Source organism: Myotis nattereri, assembly GCF_964212035.1.
Source record: "Myotis nattereri genome assembly, chromosome: 9".
Classification (NCBI taxonomy): Eukaryota; Metazoa; Chordata; class Mammalia; order Chiroptera; family Vespertilionidae; genus Myotis; species Myotis nattereri.
In genome coordinates, this window is record NC_138084.1 from 71551705 (window position 1) to 71574360 (window position 22656).

The 22656-nt window shown below is 38.9% G+C and overlaps 1 protein-coding gene across 1 annotated transcript in view; it reads left to right on the forward strand.

The window, feature by feature from the left end:
- Positions 1-22656, forward strand: part of GUCY1A2 (guanylate cyclase 1 soluble subunit alpha 2) — a gene marked incomplete at its 5' end in the record, with an annotated part of 274517 nt that overhangs the window by 239432 nt on the left and 12429 nt on the right. Inside the window, one exon of the mRNA XM_081098790.1 lies at positions 14182-14336. Coding sequence (XP_080954916.1) covers positions 14182-14336 — 155 coding nt within the window. The remainder of the gene's footprint in view (positions 1-14181; positions 14337-22656) is intronic.

A 22656-nucleotide genomic window follows, 5' to 3' on the forward strand; every position in this document is an offset into this window, starting at 1 on the left:
CCCTGGTTGGCTCTTGTCAAACTACTGAAAAAAATTGGGAATTATACAGGGTGAGCTTTATTTTCCTTTGGCTTTTTGCCCATGAAAGGACTCCACAGTGCATGTGTGGCTATATAAAAAGCAGACAGAAATGATCCGGTGTAAGAAGCTAAGGGCCGGGGGGAAAAAAAGGAGACATATGTAATACTCTTTGTAATACTTTAAGCAATAATAAAAATAAATAAATAAATAAATAAATAAATAAATAAATAAATAAATAAATATTTTTTTAAAAAAAAAAAAAAAAAAGAAGAAGAAGCTAAGGGCCCAGGCTGCCATTGTGATAGTCACGGGAGAGTCAGGCACTTACTTAAAGGTGGAGATGTCTCTCACCAACGACCTTTTAAGTTGACATCTTACCATTTCCAGTATTTGATTCAAAGTGCTCAGAAACACTTCTAACTCCTTTCATTGAGAACATACTCTTAATTAATATTGTGACAGAAAGTAGTTACCAATTGAAATGTGTTACTTTATATTAAAAAATAATATTCTACCATGACTGGATTTTTGTTTTGATAATACCCTTACCTACTTGAAATATCTTAAAAATACATTTTTAAGATGGAAGTATTTGGCATAATTTTGGTAATTGTAGGCTATATATGTCCTCCTACATGCACCACTCAAATTGATATCATCGTTAGACACAAAGGTTGGCCTTGGCCACACTCTGCTGTGTCCCTGGCTCCTGATGTACAGCTCTCACTGGCCGCTCATAGGTAGTTCCCTGGGTAGGTGTTATTGCTTGGATACACTCCCTTAACTTGACCCAACTTGTTTGTTTTGTTCATGTGTGTTTTTTTTAAATCCTTACCTGAGGATATTTTTTTTTTATTGATAGAAGGGAGGGAGGAGGGGGAGAAAGTGAGAGAGAAACATCGATGTGAGAGAGACACATGGTTGGTTGCCTCCCCTATGGGCCCCAACTGGGTCCAGGGATCGAAACAGCAACTGAGGCATGCTCCCTTGACCAGGAATTGAACCCATGACCCTTCGGTCTGAGGGCCGATGCTCTAACCACTGAAAAATTGGCCAGGGCTCATGTGTTTATTTTTTTATTTTTTTTAAACATATTTTTATTTATTTTTTACAGAGAGGAAGGGAGAGAGATAGAGAGTCAGAAACATCGATGAGAGAGAAACATCGATCAGCCGCCTCCTGCACATCCCCCACCGGGGATGTGCCCGCAACCCAGGCTCATGCCCTTGACCGGAATCGAACCCGGGACCCTTCAGTCCGCAGGCCGATGCTCTATCCACTGAGCCAAACTGGTTTCGGCTCGTGTGTTTATTTTTAATTTGCTAGAGTGAAAAGCAATGCAGGCATAACTTAGGCAAGTTTCTGGTAAATTATTCTTTAGTTAAAATTATGTTTTTAGAATATTTTTATGAAGAACAGTTGAAGAAAACAAAATATATTTAAAAATCTAGTTCAGAAGGCATAGTAGGTTTATATTCGGAGGTTTATATTCAGAGGTTTTTGAAAGAGGTGGTTCACATTCATATTTCACTTCAGTATTTATTGGCTAACTACTGTGTTCAGGAAAGTTCTGGTAGGTGCTGGGACTATAATAGTAACATAGATGCTATTCATGTTCTTCCAGAGTTTAACGCCAAGTAGAGGAGGCAGATAATGAAAAAAAAAAATAAAGTGTAGTAACAGTTAAGAGAAGGGAATTACAGTGAATACAATTCACACCAAGGACACTAACGTCCTGATGAAGACTTCCTGGAGAAAGGGACTTCTGAGCTGTGGTCTAAAAGGTGAGAAGCCAACAAGACAGATCAAGAATTGAAAAAAGCAGGGGGAACAACTTATGCACAGGCATGGAGCAGAGATGGTGGGTCTATGGGAATGATGGCAATTACCCCAGAGAAGTGGTAGAGGCAGTGTAAGCAGGTACACAGCAACAGAAAGGCCCGAGGAATGAAATAGATCGGTGTGTTTAGAGATCTGCAGGTGACTTCATACCATAATAAAGCATATCAAAATAATGTTATATATTTTAATAGTTTTATGAAGTCATACATGAATAAACAATGTAATAATCAGAATTTTGTTTTTTTCAGAAATTTATTTTAAATAAAGAGATTGATTTGGTTAAAACTACACATTTCTTATTCTGAAGTTCATGTGTCAGGGGAATGAAGTTAAAACAAAATAAATCAGTACACACTTACGGTTGTAGAAGTTCTATGTGCTAAGAGATTCCTTAGAATCGACATTGTGTGGAACACACACAGAATTGGCCTTTGATGATTACTTTGTGTAGAGTCTTCATTTATCAAATTCTCTTTTTGAAGAAGAAAGTTTCCTACTTTTTTATCTTCTGTTTACTTGGATGGGATCAATGACATGGTAATTACAAATAAATAATACAAAACCTTCAATTTCAAACTTCAACTTCTTCTCAAAGCCTGGTTAAAACAGTGCCTTAGCTAAATCAAATGACTTATTCCAGTCCATGGGTTCATTGATTTGTGAGAATCTATTATTCTCTTATTTTGTAATAGAGGACACCATCAAAATAAAAATGTCATGGCTGGACTTAAGCAGAAAGAGCAATTTTAAGTTTTGAGGCGTGATTTTAGCCCCAGTGACTAAGCTTTTTATTTTTATTTTTTGCAGCCGTTAACTAATTTCATCTAAGTTTTAGTCAGATTTGGGAGGACCTAAAGATACAATTTTTTGTTGTTAATTTATGAATTAGACTAATGTGAGAAGCAGAAGTAGTATTGGGTATGAAACATTGATTCAAGGTATCTTTTTTCCAAGGTGCTTTCATTCTTAGTTTGCAAACATTGATGAGGGACACAAACATGAATGAGTAGCCAATGACTTGAACGGTAAAAATATATATAGTGCTGCAAGTCTTTAGAGGACAGGGAGGTTGACATTTTTGCTCAGCATAGAATTTCCTTTCATTCTTCTGTTCAAGTCACATATTCACACATTTAGTAAATTTTTAAGAATGTGTACTAAATGCAAAATTCAGTGGTAGATGTTGAAGATACAGAAATGGTTTGAAACTGAAAGAGACATTAAAGTAATGGTTCTAAATATTGGGGAATCCATTGGCTCATTTGCAAAGCTGGTAAACACTGTGGATACAACATACACACAACAAGTTCAGGGGATCCGTGAATGCTTTGAGGTCTACCATTTGTAAATCCTGTTTAATGAATTCTTAATTTCCAGTTTTATTCATTTTTTAAAATTTTCCAACAAACTCAAGGTTTATTTAAACCTTATTATGAGGGTTAACTTTGTTTAACAATTTACCCTCTTCCAAATTAATATTGGGCCAGATCTTCCATACACATCTTGAGCTGAGAAATCTATTGCTGATATTAGGGAGCCAACCTGCTCAGTAAAATGAGCATGAGCGCCATCTAATGTCCAAATGGAATAAATGTTGGTAACAACAGTAATATACAACAGGATTTAGGGTATGTACCAGGGGTGGGCAAACTTTTTGACTCAAGGGCCACAATGGGTTCTTAAACTGGACCGGAGGGCCGGAACAAAAGCATGGATGGAGTGTTTGTGTGAACTAATATAAATTCAAAGTAAACATTATTACATAAAAGGGTACGGTCTTTTTTTTTTTTTAGTTTTATTCATTTCAAAAGGGCCGGATCCGGCCCGCGGGCCGTAGTTTGCCCACGGCTGGTATGTACCAAAGGATTTAGCATTATTACCCTTTGGTTGGTTGATTGGTCCCTTTCTTTCCAAAATTCGTGAATTATTATTTTTTATACTATCACCTTTAGTTCTTTATTCCATATAGCAACCCCTTGAGTTAGTTTTTACTGTCTCAATTTTAAACTAAAAAACATTTTTAGAGATAAGAAACATTTGTAAATTTGTCTTTTTGTTGATGGAGGAGCATATGATTTACATTTTAAAATAATTTTTATGTTTTATAATAGTTTTGTATTTTCAGAATAATTGTGAAAATAGTAGAGTGTCCCCAAATACTCCACACCCAGTTTTCCCTAAAAAGTGGTACTATTTTTATAATTAATGAACCATTATGGATATATTATTATGAACTAAAGTTTATATTTTCTTCAGGTGTCCTCAAATTTTTTCCTAATGTTCCTTTTTTAGGTTCCAAGATTCCTTCTAGGAATCTGCATTACCTTTAGTAATTGTCTCCTTATGCTTGGTTATGGCAGTTTGATATACATTTGATTTGGTGTATATTTGAAGTTTCTTTTAGCCTTGTTACTTTTCAAAGTAATTTAAATTTTTTTTTCTCAGAAAACACTTTTAAGTGGATTTTCATAAACAAACTAGAGGCCCAGTGCACGAATTCGTGCACTAGTGGGGTCCCTCAGCCTGGCCTGTGCCCTCTCGCAGGCCTGCAGGGATCAGATGAAACCAGTGGTCCAACATCCCCTGAGGGATGTAGCAGTGCACTAAGCAGCAGGCAGCCGGGGAGGAGCCCAAGCCTGGGCCGGGCACCGTGCCACTTCTGCTCATCCCAGCCCTGCTGCACCTGCTGCCCAGTAGCGCTGCTGCTGAAGTGGGAGAGACTTGTGCCACAGCAGCTGCGCTTGCCAGCTGTGAGCCCGGCAGCATCTGGCACCCATCTGTCAGCTGAGCAGCACTCCTGCTGTGGGAGCTCACTGACCACCAGGGGGCAGCTCCTGTGTTGAGCATCTGCCCCCTGGTGGTCAGTGCATGTCACAGGTTGACTGGTCGTTCAGTCGTTCGATCGCTTAGGCTTTTATATATATAGATTATCATTATGCATTTTTCGGCTCTATAAATGAAAAAAGGAAGAATTAAGAAAGAGAACTTCTAAGACGTAATGATACACTAATTCAGTGGAAGCCATAGACTTACGTTTCCTTTTGGGTTCTAGTCCTCGCTGGTTGTGCTCTATACCAGGCCCTTACCCTTTGTGTATCAGTTTCCACATCTGTGGGATGAGGTGTGGGAACCAGAAAATTTTCCAGACCTTATACTATGAGAAGATAAATAAAAAATGATCACCATTTTCCTAGTAAAAGTTAACAATCATAGTGTTTCATTTAGGATATGAATGAATGCTTATTATATACCATTCTAAGCTGGCACACATTATTATCTGCAGAGTATAGATGATAAGTTGTAGGGAAGTAATTTCCCTGGGATCACATAGCAATTAAGTGATGGGTCAGATTCTGAAGCCTATGGCACTTCCAAATAGACAAGGTTCCTTTCAGCATCCGCCATGTTGGTGCTAGGGCTCCTCTCATGACCACACTCCAAGATGAAAAACTTGGGATGCTATAAAATGCTATAATGAGCCTGGGTTGCTACCCACCCCAAAACATATGTGCTGAATTCCACAGGAAACCTCTGTCTCCAGCCAACTGAAATGCGTGGTCTGAGGTGTATTCACAGTTCTACCCCACTGGTTAATATTTTAATGAAACGTGTGTTTCTATTGCTTTGAAAAGTCTTCAGGAAGCATAACTAATGATAGTAGCCAGTTTTTAAAAGATTGGAGCCCAGCTTGGAAATCTGTGAGAAATATATGAAAATATATTTTGAGATTTCAGCTAATATGCCATAAGCCTTATAAATCTATTGATTTAAAAATAAATTACTGCTTTTATTAGTAATAAAAATGTCTTCAAAGATATATAGGAATATTCTGTCTCCTGGGAGCAGGATAGAATAATTTGTTGTTGTTTGTTTTTATGTTTCTAAAATTTGAAAGGTAGGGAGGGCCCTGGGTGGTGTGGCTCAGTTGGTTAGAGCATCGTCCTATGCACCAAAGGGTAATGGGTTTGATCCTGGTCCTTGTGTGCACACGAGGGAACTGATTGATTTTTCTTTCTCACTTGGATGTTTCTCTCTTTCTTTTCTTCTCCATTCCTCTCTCTCTCTAAAATCAATGAGAAATATATCCTTGGGTGAGGATTTAACAAGTAAAAGAAGATAGAAAATAGAAAAAAATAAGCAGGGGCATGGAAGGATTGAGCAAAAAAAAGAAAATAAAGAGAACAGTGTGGTGATCGGGGTGGTAGATGGAAGTGGAAAGGGGTATAGAAGAGATACATGGTGATGAAAAAACAGAACAAAATAAAAATTTAAAAAAATAATAGAAGAATAAATAAACAAATTGAAAGGTATATATATATATCTATATCTATATCTATATATAGATATAGATATAGATATAGATATAGATATAGATATAGATATAGATATATATCTATAGATATGTATCTATATCTATATCTATATCTATACATATATATATAGATATATAGATATATAGATATCTCCTAGCTAATAAAAGAGAAACATGGTAATTGGCATACGACCGCTACCCTTCCCATTGGCTAATCAGCAAGATATGCAAATTAACTGCCAACCAAGATGGTGGCCGGCAGCCAGGCAGCTTGAAACTAATATGAGGCTTGCTTGCTTCAGTGACGGACTCCAACGTTCCCCACCTGCCTTGCCAGCCTCTGAGCTTGCAGTTTAAGAAACATTGTAACAAATATAAAAGCTAAACAAAACCCCAGAAACCTGCTTTCAGCAAGCCCGGGATCTCAGAGCTGGAGTTATACATTGTTTTGATTATAGAACCTAAACAAACCAGATACCTTCTTTCAGCAGCAGAGGCCTCAGAGTTGGAGCCAGAGCTAAAGCTGGCCGAGAATAAAAAAAAAAGAAAGAAAAAAAGGAGCAGTTGGGAGCTTCAGTCGGCCTGAAAACAGCCCTCAGCCCCTCACCCAGACTGGCCAGGTACCCCAGTGGGGACTCCCACCCTGAGGGGTGTGTTACCAGCTGCAAACAGCCATCATCCCCTCACCCAGGCTGGCCAGACACCCAGTGGGGACCCCCACCCTGATCCAGGACACCCTTCAGGGCAAACCAGCCAGCCCCACCCATGCACCAGGCCTCTATCCTATATAGTAAAAGGGTAATATGCCTCCCAGCACTGGGATCAGCAGAGCTGAGTGGCCTCCGGCACCGGGATCGAGTGACGGGGCAGCTCCCAAACCTCCTGATCACCCTGCAGCTCTGTGTGTGGCAGGGGGCGGGGGCCACAACCTCCCTATCGGCCCTGCTCTGTTCATGACAGGGGATGGCGCCCCAAACCCCTGATCAGCCCTGCTCTGTGCCTGATAGGGGGGAGCTCCCCAACCCCCTGATCGCCCTGCGGCTCTGTGTGTGACAGGGTGCGGCGCCTCAACCCCCTGATGAGCCCTGCTCTGTGTGTGACAGTGCGGCACCCCAACCTCCGCCCCTCATGGGCCCTGCCCTTTGTGTGACGGGGTAGAGCCATAACCTCCCCATCGGCCCTGCCCTGAGTGTGACAGTGGCAGCGCCCCAACCCCATGATCCACCCTGCCCTGAGTGTGACAGGGGGCGGTGCCCCAACTCCCCTATCGGCCCTACTCTGTGAGTGACAGGGGGGAGCTCCTCAACCCCCTGATCGGCCCTGCTCTGTGCATTACAGTGGGGAGCTCCCCAACCCTCTGATTGACCCTACTCTGTGCGTGACAGGGTACGGAGCCCCAACCCCCCTGATGGGCCCTGCTCTGTGCGTGACAGGGGCGGTGCCGCAACCCCCCAATCGGCCCTACCCTGAGCGTGACTGAGGGTGGCATCGCAACCTCCCAATCCGCCCTGCTCTGTGCATGACAGGGGGCAGCGCCCCAACTCCCCAATCGGCCCTGCTCTGACCCCGACCAGGGGCTGCACCTAGGGATTGGGCCTGCCTTCTGCCACCCGGCAGCAGGCTTAAGCCAGCAGGTCGTCATCTCCCGAGGGGTCCCAGACTGTGAGAGGGCACAGGCCGGGCTGAGGGACCCTCCCTCCCCCCCGAGTGCACAAATTTTTGTGCAATGGGCCTCTAGTATATATATATATATATATATATATACATATTTATATGAAGGAATTTACATAATGCTTGTTGGCTAAAACCATTTGCTGGAAAAGAGTAGAGCTATGTAAATTAGTTGGTCCCTGCAGTATTGATAATTTGTAAATATATCTGAAATTTAACATTCTATATTTGTAGTTGTTCTTGAACTTTGGATGCACCTTAGAAACCTGAGCGAGGGTTAAAAGTCCCAATACCCAAGCCTCATTCCATATGCGTTAAATCAAAATCTCTGGAAGTGAGATCCAAGACAACAATTTTAAAATTCCCTAAGTTGATTCTCATGCATAGCCAATGGTTTTACATTGTAACTCAGGAGTATAATGTTGTTATTGTATTTCTACTCTCAAAGGTAAACTTGTCTAAAGGTAAACTATTTTTATAATAGATAAAACAGTTAAGGCTTACCCAAACAGATAATAATGATTAATGTTTAATAATTAAAGTCATTTTTTAATTTCTTTTTTTTTTAGCTTAAACACTTATCAAATACATTGATTTGTCAGAGATATAGAATTTTTAAGACATTAAACAAACTAAATTTTCCCTGAAGAAATTCAGTTATCATTAAGAATGGACATCATTATGATATATACCATTTTCTCATAGAGGAACTTTTGTTTTTATTAAGTAGTCTCTAAGTGGAAGATCATACATTTACAAGATTTATTTTTAGTTTTATAAAATTTCAAAATAATGATTTCAATATCTAAAATTTTGAAGGTGATATTTGTTGACCATATGTATATTCTTTTCTTATAGAATAAGATTTCTGTCTTAGTTGGTAAGATTTCAAGTTCTTTGAAAGAAGAGAATAAAGTCTAATTCCTTTATACCATCCACAATGCAAACAAAAGGCACAGAATAAAGAAGCTATAAAATACATAATGTGACATTTCCTGCTGCTCCCCTCCTGCTTTAAAAATCACTACAGTGATCGCAGGCTCAGACTGACAATCTTAGGACACAAGGTCTGGGAGCTTTTTAGGAAAGCCTGTATTGCACAAGGCAATCTATAATAATAAAAGCATAATGTGATAATTAGACCGGATGTCCTTCCAGACATCCTTCCAGACGAAGCTGTGGCTGTGAGGGAAGTCTGGGTCCCAGGTGCCTGCTGGCAGCTGGAGGGAAGTCCGGATCTGGGTGCCAGAGGGAAGCCAGTGCCAGCAGCCGGGGGAAGGAAGGCCTACTCTTGCATGAATTTTGTGCACTGAACCTCTAATTTAATATAATTGGGCCTTCTGAAAACAAACAGAAATGCAAAGAAATATAATAATATTGCAAAATGCTTTGATAATTTTAGAAAAAATGTGCTTTACACATATCTTGCTTAAAATTAACAATACTATTCAGCATTGTGTTTACCTTTAAATTCAAAATGATAATCTCTCATCAGAAGTAGGCCTGAATTTTTCAGATAGCTTACTTTCTTTAAAAAGAGAAATGTGTCTCATTTCTGCTTCTAGTCAATAGAGTAATAGGGACTGGATTTATACTCCCACCTTAAACAATTAAAAATCTGGGCAAAATATACAAAGAAACAAGTTTTCATGATACTGGACACTAGGCAATGGAAGACAGAGATAGGAAAAAATTAGATGAGATGTGATTTCCCTGGCGTATTGCCTTGGGAGATATCTATGCTGTGGAACAGGGTGGAGCAAATCAAAAAGGACCCAACAATCTCCCTGAGTTGAAAAAATGGAGCAAAGAGTGTGGTGAGACCAAGGAGGCTAGAGGTCACACCCAGTTACCAGCGAGGAATTTGTTGCACAAAGGTTACCAGGTATCTTCTCAGAGGCCTCCTATATGTACTTCTGCATAGCACTGATTACTGTTTGTATGTGAGAAAATCACTGAGCCCATTGGAGGAAAAGCCTAAAAGAATTAAAGGACAAAGTTCATGGCACTCACACAGAACTTAGAAAAAAATGCCTGTGCCCATCTGGAAGACTGGAAACCCACACATATCATGGGCCTGGAGTAGACAGTTCTTATGTCAGTAGTGGGGAATAACTGGCTGTACATGGAATATTGCTCAAGATTAATCTAACAATTCTTAAAAAGCAAGACTTGAAAGGAACAAACTGTTTCCAAGTAACCTGACTGTATCTTAGGACAAAGCTCAAGAATATTTATAAGATTATAAAAATATTTGACACCCAGCAAAATCAATTCACGATATCTAACACCCAACTAAAAATTACAAGACATGGAAAAAAGCTGGAAAATGTGTTCCATAATGATCAGAAAAATCAATTAATCAAAACTAGTACATAAATATAAAAGATATTAGAATTAACAGATAAGAAAATTTTAAAAATTATTTAAACTGTATTCCATATGTTGAAAAGTTAATTTGACATCTTACAGATAAAAAGAAATCCCAAATTGAACTTTTAGAGAAGAAAATCACAATGATTAAGATGAAAAAGATACTCGATGTGATTAAATTACAAAAGAAAATATTGGTAAATTTGAAGACATTGCAGCAGAAATTATCCAAAATAAACAGAGAGAGAGGAAAAAAAAAACATTTTAAATGAACAGATTATCAGTAAATTGTGGAAATATTTTAGGCATCCTACTAAATATGTAATTAGTTTCTCTGAGAAGGCAGAGTGGATAGATAATATATTTGAAGAAATAATGGTGGATTTTTTTTATCAAATTTGGTGAAAATTATAAAACCTACAGATCTGAAAGACTGAACAAATCCCAAACACAAGAAACATTAAGAAAACAGCATCAAAGAAATCATAACTAAAGTTTTTCAAAACTAGAAAAAAACAGAAAAATTTAAAGCAGCCAGAAGAAAACGATATAAAAATGCTCCTTGACTCATGATGGAATTACATACCAGTAAGTACTTCATAAGTTAAAATATTATAAGTTGAAAATCCATTTCATACACCTAACCTACTGAACATCATCTGTAGCCTCGCCTATTAAAATATGCCTAGACCACAATATACAAAAGATGCTGGCAAGTATACTGTAGAGTATCAGTTGTTTTCCATGTGACCATGTGCCTGACTAAGAGCTGCAGCTTGCTGCTACTGCCCAGCATCATGAAAGAATATCATACCACATATTATTGGCCTAGGAAAAGAAAAAAATTCAAATTTTGAAGTACAGTTTCTACTGGATGTGTATTACTTTGCACCATCTTAAAGTCCAAAAATTTTAAGTCGAGCCATCATAAGTTGAGAATGATATGTATATTACATATGGAGGAATTAAGATAAGAATGCCATCAGATTTTTCATAAGAAACAATGCAAAGAAGGAGACATTAGAGCACCATCGCTAAAGTACCAGGAAAAAATATTAACCTAGAATTCTATACCCAGTGAAAATATCTTTCAGATATGAAAGCAAAATAAAATTTTTTTCAAACATATAAAAACTGAAAGAATTCATTGCTAGTAGACTTACAGCTAAAAAAAAAAAGTTAGAGGAAGTCTTTTAGGCAGAAGAAATATTATACTAGATGCAAATATGGATCTAAACAAAAGAATGAAGATTACTTTAAGCAGTGGTTTTCAACCTTCTGGCCCTGTAAATACAGTTTCTCATGTTGTGACCCAACCATAAAATTATTTTCGTTGCTACTTCATAAGTGTAATGTTGCTACTGTTATGAATCATAATGTAAATATCTGATATGCAGGATGGTCTTAGGCGACCCCTGTGAAAGGGTCGTTCGACCGCCAAAGGGGTCACGACCCACAGGTTGAGAACCGCTGCTTTAACGGGTAACTTCAATACTCACACCCTGGACTTCTGTTATCTATCTTACCACATCATGAGTTGGAACATGAGGATGCTCCTGACCCAGCTTCAACTTTTCTAAAAAATATAAACAGGGGTGTCCCCAAAAATGTATACACATAGATGATTATAAATTCAGTGTTTATTAACATTGCTCATTTTCAAAATTTGAAAGATCTACAGAAATGAATAATTGTTTTTGTCAAACAATTTCAAACTTATGACCATTCTGGTCCAGGCACCTCTGATAATACAAAGCTATAGAATCACAAACATCAAGAATCATTTCCTTTGGTATTATTGTGCCCCTAATTTGTCAACTATTGCCGGTTTTATACCATAAACTTTATCTTTTATGTGTTCCCATAAAAACAAAATCTAGTGGTACTTTAGGATAAATTTTAGTCTGGCTTCACCCATTATTTCAAACCACTTAAATCTGAAATGGAGTGAAAATTAAGTGAGTTATCAGATATGAAGTTGTATATACCTTTTGAGGGGACACCCTATATATGACAAGATATGAAGAGGAACACAGTGATAAGAACTTGCTACCTGACTGAACAAGAGGACCAGAGCTAGCTGCATAGCAACCTGGGCCACTCATCTTAAATAAGTTTTCAATAATGAAGTTACTAGGAGACTAATAAAAGTCTGTAGTTTTCGGTGTCTATATTTTAGGTTTTAACTGATACTGCAGATTTGGTTATTGGTATAGATCACGGGTATACAACTTCATTACTAAAACCTTATTTAAGTGTATATTAACTGCACCTTGAGAACTCCTTCAAGGCATAGACCAGACTAATGTTTATCAGATTCTCAGAGAATAAAATATACAACACTTATTTATAATTGAAATAGTTGTTTTTAAAGCTGTTAGATGGTACCTTTTACATTAAGATCTTTATTGTACTCAGGTTATTTTTCCACACGAAGACACAGTTGATACAGAATATCCCAGTGCAGTGGTTCTCAACCTTCTGGCCCTTTAAATACAGTCCCTCATGTTGTGACCCTACCATAAAATTATTTTCGTTGCTACTTCATAACTGTAATGTTGCTACTGTTATGACTCGTAATGTAAATATCTGATATGCAGGATGGTCTTAGGCGACCCCTGTGAAAGGGTCGTTCGACTGCCAAAGGGGTCGCGACCCACAGGTTGAGAACTGCTGTATGGAAATGCCATATTTTTTCTAACTAATTTGGAATGCCAACTGTATCATATATCAATCACCTATATATGCATTGAAGTTGGGGGGGGGGGGGCGCTATTTGTTTTATCAGTCTATGTCTCTGTGCATCAATATTATAACATCTGTGTACTAATTAAATGTTTATACAAAGACTTGATGTCTTATAAGGCAAATATTTCAACTTTTTCTTCTTAAGTATATCTTGGTTCCGCCTAATGAATTTCTAAATAAATTTTAGAATCATTTTTTAAAGAGTAGATGATGAGGTTATTAGGACCTCAGCTAGATCACATTGGTGTTAACCTGTCTTATTGTGGATTGATACATGCAGAAGTCTCCAGTCTGATGAGCAGGGTTAGTCTAAGAGTAGCATTTTATTCTCACAACTATGGCAGCAACAGCACACATGGTATCGAAAAGCTGACACGGCCCACCTAGTGGACATCTAGGGACTAGATCTCCTCCTCATTTCCCAGAATTAGCATTTTCCACGTGGTCACCATTAGCTTTGTGTTATTGGGGGTAGATCATGGGCATACAACTTCATTACTGAAACCTTATTTAAGTGTATATTAAGTGCCTATTGAGGGCTCCTTCAAAGTGTGGACCAGACTAATATTTATCAGATTCTCAGAGAATAAAATATACAACACTTATTTTACTCTTCAGGGTTTCAAACGACTCTTATTGACAGACACCAGGGTTGAATGCTGTATAACTCCATTTTAATACCATGTTGGGGAATTTAGACAATTTAGTCAACTTTCATCACTTACTATTGAGTATCTACGTTGCTCTTGGTACAGAACTAACTGTTGAATATTCAGCAATAAGGAAATACATGTGGATTCTTCTCTCTTGGGAAAAAATCCAACATGGAAATATAATAAACAGAAATATAAATATTTAATTTATAATTGTGTTTAAGGCTATGGAGGGGAAATGTGGTTTTATGTGAGAGTACATAACTAGAAGGAGAATAATACATTTTTCATGTTTAGAGCATTTAATGTACAAATGAAACCTGATTTAACTTGTAACACAACTAGATTTATATAGCAAATTAAACGTAGTTTTAATAAGTCCACTTATTCATTTATTTCACAGCATCCATGTTTATCCAGATATTGGGCTCACAATACCAACCAAGGCCTTTGAGGAGTTCATTGTTTGAGTGCATAATTAGCAGTACTTCTCATTAAAATAATTGCATACCAAATGAAAACATAATATATCCTTTTTCTTTCTTTCTTTTTTTTTTTTAGATGAGGATAGGCATTCATTCAGGCTCTGTGCTGGCTGGAGTTGTTGGGGTAAGAATGCCACGATATTGCCTGTTTGGAAATAACGTCACTCTGGCAAGCAAATTCGAATCGGGAAGCCACCCTCGGCGCATCAATGTCAGCCCCACCACTTACCAGTAAGTGTTCTGGTTCCGTCCCCTGGTCTTTGACACTGCCTTGGGCTAACATCCTATCATTTGTAAGACCCTGTTCATTTTCTTGATTCTGTCATTACCTAAGGTAATATCAGTCTATCTGCCCAGTCTGAAAGGTAGCAACTGTGACACAAACTTTTCTTCCCACCTGAGAGAGTTCATGGGAAGCCTCACTTGACTGAGAGGTAAATACACTTGTCATTTCCCAAAGTCTCTGTTCTTCTGAGTTATACCTGCTTAAAATATATGAGAGCAAAGGTTAAGGGTTAAGGTTAAAGGTTAAGGTTACACTAGAAACTCTAATATTTTCAAAATGTTCCTCAATGTTATGAAAATTAAAGGAATATGATAGAGAAGGTGGTTTGTCTGTTTTTCTTTTGAATATGAACATAAACAAGGACTCTCTCCAGTGAAATATATACTGGGTACAGAGTAAAACTTTAAACTCCATTTCTCATAAAGGTCTTATTTCACAATTCTACACTTTTTGACAGCTGAATTCATCCTTATTTTGTGCCTGGTAGATGTCATCTTACCCAGTAGATATTAAGTTCATATGGGCAGTGGCCACGTCTGTTTGGCTCATTATTATACACCCAGAATTTACCAATGTTTAGCACATCAGAAGCACTCTATAAATATTTACTGAACTAATGAATGAATGCATTGATAAGATGGACTTCTCTAGAATAACGAAATAGTTTGACTATCTCATCCCTGTAGACTTTCGCTTTCTGATAGGCATTGTGTGCAAGCTGTTCAAAGAGTCCCATGATTTGGGTAACTTAGAAATTATTGTAAAACTGTAAAGTAGAAATAGTGGTCATTGCCTTTTTTAAAAAAGATTTTTTTTATTGATTTTTTTGAGAGAGAGGAAGGAAGAAGGAGAGAGAGAAACACGGATTAGTTGCCTCCTGCCACCCCACCTACTAGGATCAAGCCCATAACCCGGGCATGTGCCCTGAACGGTGATCAAACCTGCAATTTTGGGACGAAGCCCAACCAACTGAACCACACAGGCCAGAGTGATCATTGATATTTGTTATTAACATGGCTACAAAAAACAAACAAAAAACCCTCAAGCAGAAAATCTGAATATATAGGTAACAAAAATTTGATTATAATTTAAAAACAACAATGGAAACAAAGATAGACACACTGAGATGCCATGTAGAGATAGCTTCTCTGACTGGCACCAAATCATGTAATTCTTCCTAGTGCTTTATAAACCAATTTTTACACTTAGTCTGTCCTCAGACCTTTTCCTTGCTCTTCCCTGTGTTCCTCCCTTCTTTTCTTTTTTCAACAAATGCTTGTGGAGTACCTACTATATTCCAAGCACTACGATAGGCACTAATGCTATAATAATGAATCTCATAAGTTTGATCTCTGCCCTTGAGAAGGAGACCACGGACTAAATGTTGGATGTGCCCAAGTAAACAATTAATTAAATAGAATGGAGAGGAGGTCAAGAAACCCTGATTAGAATATTAAAGTACGAGAAGGGGTGGACTAAAATGAGGAGGAAGAGATAAAGCTGGTAAGTCAACTTAAGGGGTTTCAACCTAACCCTAAGAGCAGCAAAGGACGTTGGAGAGCTTTGTGTGTGTTTTTAGTTTTTTTGCTCCAAAGTGACTTTTTATTTATTTACTTACTTCCTTCTTTTATTTTTGCATCACTATTTATCCGCACTATGCCCTCCTCCACTTCCACCCTGCATTCACCACACTGTTGACCATGTCCATGACTTCCCTTTTTTTCTTTTTTGCTCAATCCCTCCACATCCTCCCAATGCCCTTTCCCCTCCATTCCCCCTCCTCCCCAACAGACACACCAGAGCTTCCTGCCTGCTCTCTATCTATGAGTCTGTCTCTATTTTTCTTGGTAGTTAGTTTGTCCATTAGATTCCACATATGAGTGAAATCATATGGTGCTTGTCTTTCTCTGGCTGGCTTATTTCACTTAGCATAATGAAGAGTTTTAAGCAAAGGAGTGACTTGACCAGATTTGTACTTTAAAAAAATCACTAAAGTTACAGAAAGAACAGCTTAGGAGGAGGGGAGGAGGAGTAATCTAGTGATTGAGAGGAGTCACCATATCCCCATTTCCTTGATTACTGAGATTTAGAGTCCCAGCATTTGCTTTCAACTTGTTTTGCCGTGTTTCTGTAGAGTGGTTAGGCTCAATGACTGAACATTCACTTTTATCTGGGATGCCATTAAAAACACGCTGGCCCCTGGTTAAGCTTCTAGCAAATTACATATGGCTATGTGATTTTAGTAATTGGGTTTTCATATTCTGGATCTTCTCGTGCTTAAGTACTTTCTGTTTGTTCCGTCTACCCAAGTCTATACAGTCCAGCTGCAAAATTGTTAGATTCCACATGGCACAGGTGATTTAGGAACCTACACCAGGATGTTCACAGGGAAGTGCCACGATTGTCTCCTGAGGGACATTCTCTATCAGGAGACAAAATTGCACTTTCTTAGAGCACATAAGAATATGTGAAATAAAACTGGAAATTTCAAGCTCTCACGAGCTTAAAACTTGGTTTTATTTCCTGAATCAAATTTGTAGAATATCCAATACAGTCTTGTCATCTTGGAATCTTCAGAGAGGTTTATACTGAATTTATTTTTAGTAAGACTATATGATTATCATAAATTTTGAGAGAATGAATTATTTGGTTATTATGATAAATTGAAATAATTTTCTGAATGATTTATTTCAAACACATTTTGCCCAAAATATTTAAGTAGTAAATATTAATACTTTATTATATTTGCTCCAGTTATTATTTAATAAAAATAAATAAAACATTTCCTTTGGATTTTCCTCCCTTTCATTGTGACAAATAACCTAGAAATTTGCTGTATTTCAAAATCTAGTGTTTTATTCATGAACTTTCTCATATATATATATATATATATATATATATGTATATACATGTATATATATATATATATATATATACACACAATAGAATTTTATTTTACCTGTTTTAATTTGTATAAGTGATATGTCACTGTATGAACCTTTCTCTGACTTTTTTAAATTTCATATTTTAAGATTTATCCATATGGAGACATGTACCTGTAGCTCAACATTTTAATTACTATATTATTCCAATGTATGACTATGCCATATTTTAATTTTACTCATGTATTCCTCTATTAATGAACACAAGGTTTTTAAAAATAATTTTTAATTATTAAAAAGTATGTTCCCATGAACATTACTTACCTGTTATTATATAAATTTGCTACTTTACTTTCAGATGATATAAATAATTGAGTTTCCTATAGGTCATTAGAATTGAAATGATGAGCTGTTGTTTATTTCAAAATTAATTTGGATATAAGGAATGAAGATTTTAAAATCAGGGCCATAACTTTTATATGAATGACCTTCATTTTTCAATAATGAACAAGGACCATTTCCTCTTCACCTAGAGCACTTTATTGCTGGACAAAAAGAAATATTTAATGACTTTTGAATTTTCCATGTTTGATGTTTTCATTTCTGTTCAATAAATGTGATGTTTACTCATCTTTGTCTCCACTCATCCTAATTTAAAAATAATGCACACATTACAAATAATTGTCTTTTAGCATCAAGCTACTGATCTGTGAAACTGAAATAATTGCTTATGTTAAGGACAGTTTCAGCAAACTTGGAAATGGCATGAATAATCGAATGATTTGCCTGAGCAAATCATTACTTGTATTTCCTTGTTATTACAAGCTAAAAATGTAGAAAGACTCTTTAATTACTTTGATATGAAATTTTCCTTACATTTAAAGGTTTTTGTTTTTCTCATTTTATAGTTGATCTATTTCTGAACTCTTCAGAATGCCTATCTGTCATTCACTGTGGAAGGCCCCTTCTGTTAAAACCGAGTTGCCTTCTGACCACTGCAGTATAGACAGCTCACCACATCAGGGGATGTACATGGAGAAGGATGAGGGAGTGGATAAGTACACAAGCTTCAGAAGCAGAGTGCCTTGGTTGGAATCCAGGCTTTAAAACTTAGTGCCTATGAAATATAACAACTTAACTTAGTATTAAATATGATGTGTATAAATCTCCTAATACTTGGAACACAGAAGACATCCATTTATTGCATCATCCTGTTCTTTTCTATGAAGAAATAGACTATCTTATTCCTGCACTTGAGTCTCATATTTAATGAGCTTAGCCACGTTGAATTATGTGTAATAGTGCATTACAGACCTCATCTGGCAATCCCAAAGGTGTGGGTTTGGTAATTTGGGCAAAGGCATTTTGAGCTATGACTCAGTACCCAGCTAGTAATCACCTTATTCCTACAAGTTTTTATTAGCTAAGGCATCTTACTGATGACTAAGTCATAATTATGTGAGAAAAACTGTTTTCTTGGCAAATACTCAAATTTAAGTAGCAGTACATTATTGCATATATGTTAATTAGGTTAACATAAACATTGACTTAAATGACACAAATTTATATCTTACAGGTGTCCCTGTCCACAGCAGGGTTGCATTCTTTAACCCAGTGGTTCTCAACCTTGGCCGCCCATTAGAATCACCTGGGAATCTTTTTAAAATCCTGATTTCTGGGCCTCATCCTTCGGAAATTCTGTTTCTTTGTTACTAATGTTGTTACCCCACTCCACAACAAACAGAATTTCCAGAGGATGAGGCCCAGAAATCAGGATTTTAAAAAGATTCCCAGGTGATTCTAATGGGCGGCCAAGGTTGAGAACCACTGCTTTAACCTGTTTGCCTCTTCCAGCCTTTAGAGGCCACCTGCATTCCCTTTTCACAGTTTCCTTTCTGTGCACCTAAAACCTATATAATTTTATTAACCAACTAGAGGCCCGGTGCACAAAATTTGTGCACTGGGGCAGGTGTGTGTGCGTGTGTGTGTGTGTGTGTGTGTGTGTGTGTGTGTGTCCCTTAGCCCGGCCTGTGCCCTCTTGCAGTCCGGGACCTCTTGGGGTATGTCTGCCTGCTGATTTTCTTCTGACTGCTTTTAAGATGTTCTCTGCCTTTTTTTTTTTTTTTTTTTTTTTTGGTAGTTTCCCTCTAATGCACCCAGGTATTAGTTTTCTTTCTCCTCACAGTCCAGGACCCCTTATTCCTTACCACCCACCTGCTTGCTGCTCCTTACTGCTCAGCTCGCTGCTCCTTAGTGCTGCCGTGAAAGTGGGAGAGGCTCCTGCCACCACCACTGCACTTGCCAGCCATGAGCCCGGCTTCTGGCTGAGTAGCGCCCCCCCTGTGTGAGTGCGCTGACCACCAGGGGGCAGCTCCTGTGTTGAGCGTCTGCCCCCTGGTGGTCAGTGTATATCATAGTGACTGGTCATTCTGGTTGTTCTGCCATAATGGTCACTTAGGCTTTTATTATATAGACTAGGGGCCCGGTGCACAAAATTCATGCACTGGGTGGGGGCAGGGGGAGAGTGTCCCTCAGCCCAGCCTGCCCCCTCTCACATACTGGGAGCCCTCAGGCGTTGACCCCCATCACCCTCCGATCGCCTGATCGGCCCCTTGCCCAGGCCTGAGGCCTCCGGCAGAGGTGTCAGGCTTGGACAGGGGACCCCCATCTCCCCCCGATCACTGGCTCTGGCTCCCGCCCAGGCCTGATGCCTCGGCCAGAGGAGTTGACCCTCATCACCCTCCGATCACCAATCACCAGATCGGCCCCTTGACCAGGCCTGAGGCCTCCGGCAGAGGTGTCAGGCCTGGGCAGGGGACCCCCAGCTCCCCGCGGTTGCAGGCTCCACCCCTGCCCAGGCCTAACGCCTCTGGCCTAGGCTTCCGGCCCAGGCAGCGGGGACCTGCAGTGGCAGCGGGGGGCGCCGCGATTGTGGGCTTCGCTTTGGGCCCAGGCAAGGGACCCCTAGCTCCTGGGACTGCCAGCTTCGACCGTGCCCAGCTCCCATCGCTGGCTCCACCCCTACTTCCTGCTATCACTGGCCAGGGCAGCAAAGGCACCTGATTCTCCGATCATGGCTGGGGGGCAGGGCAAAGGCGGCCCCAGGGCCGCCTTTGCCCTGCCCCCCAGCTCTTAGCTCCCCCCTGGGTTTCCGATCACTGTCAGTGGCAGGGGGCTTCTTCCTGCTTTCCCTTTCGCCTCCCTGCGTTGTGTCTACATATGCAAATTAGCCGCCATCTTGTTGGCAGTTAACTGCCAATCTTAGTTGGCAGTTAACTGCCAATCTTAGTTGGCAGTTAACTGCCAATCTTAGTTGGCAGTTAATTTGCATATAGCCCCGATTAGCCAATGAAAAAGGTATCGCCGTACGCCAATTACCATTTTTCTCTTTTATTAGTGTAGATATATATATATATTTAAGCAGTACAGTCCTTGGCTTGAGGAAGAGGAGCAGTCCTGAAAAACATGGAATTTTTACAAAGCTGACTGCAGTCTCCGCACTTTGCAATCTGCCCTCAGATGTAGCTATCCCCATATAATCTCTAAGAAAAGCTGGGCATCCAAGAAGTTGTAATAGTTAGCTTACAGCTATCTTTAGACAACAAGAACCAAGCTTAAAATTCCCAAACAACATTGTTTGTGCTTGAGTTTGGTATATAAATTCCTAGCCTAGGAATCGGGAGAACTGAATCTCATCTTGATTCAGATATTAACTTGCTGTGAAATTTTTGGCAAACCAGTTAATGTTTCTGAGCTTGGTCTCCTCATATCTACAGTGAGGAAGACCAAGATGATCTCCAACATATCTTTTACCTCTAAAATGTCATGATAGCAATAGCAAACATTTATTGAATTACTTATTTTCTCTAAGCAATTTCTCCTCATTACATTTACCATATTTTTCCGTGTATAAGATGCTATTTTTTTCTAAAATCCTTAGACTGAAAATCGAGGGGCATCTTATACACAGGAGTCAGCTGCGCGGTGCATAGCTGCCTATACTTTGTCCAAGAGGCTTCCTCCAATTACAAGCTTTATTGTTACTGACGTCAGCTGATGTAATTGGAGGTGGAGGTGGGAGTGCGTAAATGCAACAGGGACCGGATGTTCTGAGCCCATAACGATGTCAAAAAATAAAAAGATAAATACCAGTAAGCAATTGTCTTACTCTGCAAACTTCAAACTGAATGTAATCAGCTATGCAAAAGAGCATGGAAATAGAGCTGCAGAGAGACAATTTGGACCTCCTCCCACTGAGTGTCTGATCAGACAATAGAGAAAACAGAAGAAAAATTCCTTAAGATGCCAAAAAAGAAGAAGGCCTTACGAGGAAAACCAGCAAAATGTTTAAAATATTGATTTTTTAATTTGGGGATGGAAAAGTGGGGGCATCTTATACATGGAAAAAGTACAGTAATCTTCACAGCCAATCTGCGCGTTAAAGGTTGTTGTTATTTTTATTTTTCAGAGAAGAAACAGACTTAGGAAGGTTAAATAAGCCACCAATAACACACAGCTAAATAAGGGTGTGAGTCAGAATTTAAATTCATAGCTGCCTTACTCTACTAGAGCCTGAGTTCTTATCCAATGCCAAACTGACTTTGGAGTCCATAACTAATGGAAAGGAACAATAATTCCGAATATAACTTGCCGGGTTGTGAGGGTTTCCTCTGTGAGAGAATGGTGAAGAGAACAGGAAAGCCCTAGCTGGTTTGGCTCAGTGGGTAGAGCGTCAACCTGTGAACTGAAGGGTCCCAGGTTCAAATCCGGTCAAAGGCACATGTCCAGGTTGTGGGCTCAGTCCTTAGTAGGGTATGTGCAAGAGGCAACCAATCAATGATTCTCTCTCATCATTGATGTTTCTATCTCTCTCTTCCTCTTCATCTCTGAAACTAATAAAAAAAATATATTTTTAAAAAAAGAGAGAGAGCAAGTATGGAGCAAGCGGGATCAGAGCAAGGGAGGTTCTGTTCTGTTCATCTGCCTGCAGGACATTTGGTCTTTTCAAAACATCCGTGGAGACATTTGATCCAACCACATCATCTACCGACCCCATGTACAATTGCCAGAAAGGTTATTGTTGGCAAACCAGCCACAATACAATTATTGAACTAATAAAACATGATCGTATTTTTAGTGTATTAATCCTGTAAACTAAAAGTATCAATAGAGGTTATGGGCTATTTGAACCCAGGGACATTTTCTAAGCCTGGGAGTTTTTGACAGGACCAAATTTCCGCTAATCTTCTTTCCCGACTCTGAATATATAAAAATGCCAGGTTTTACTTTTCATTCTCAGGGTAATAAAGGGGAGGTATGTTCTTCCTAAAATAGTTTCCTGGTGTCTCCATATTTCTAACCACATCAGTATCTGTAACTCTGA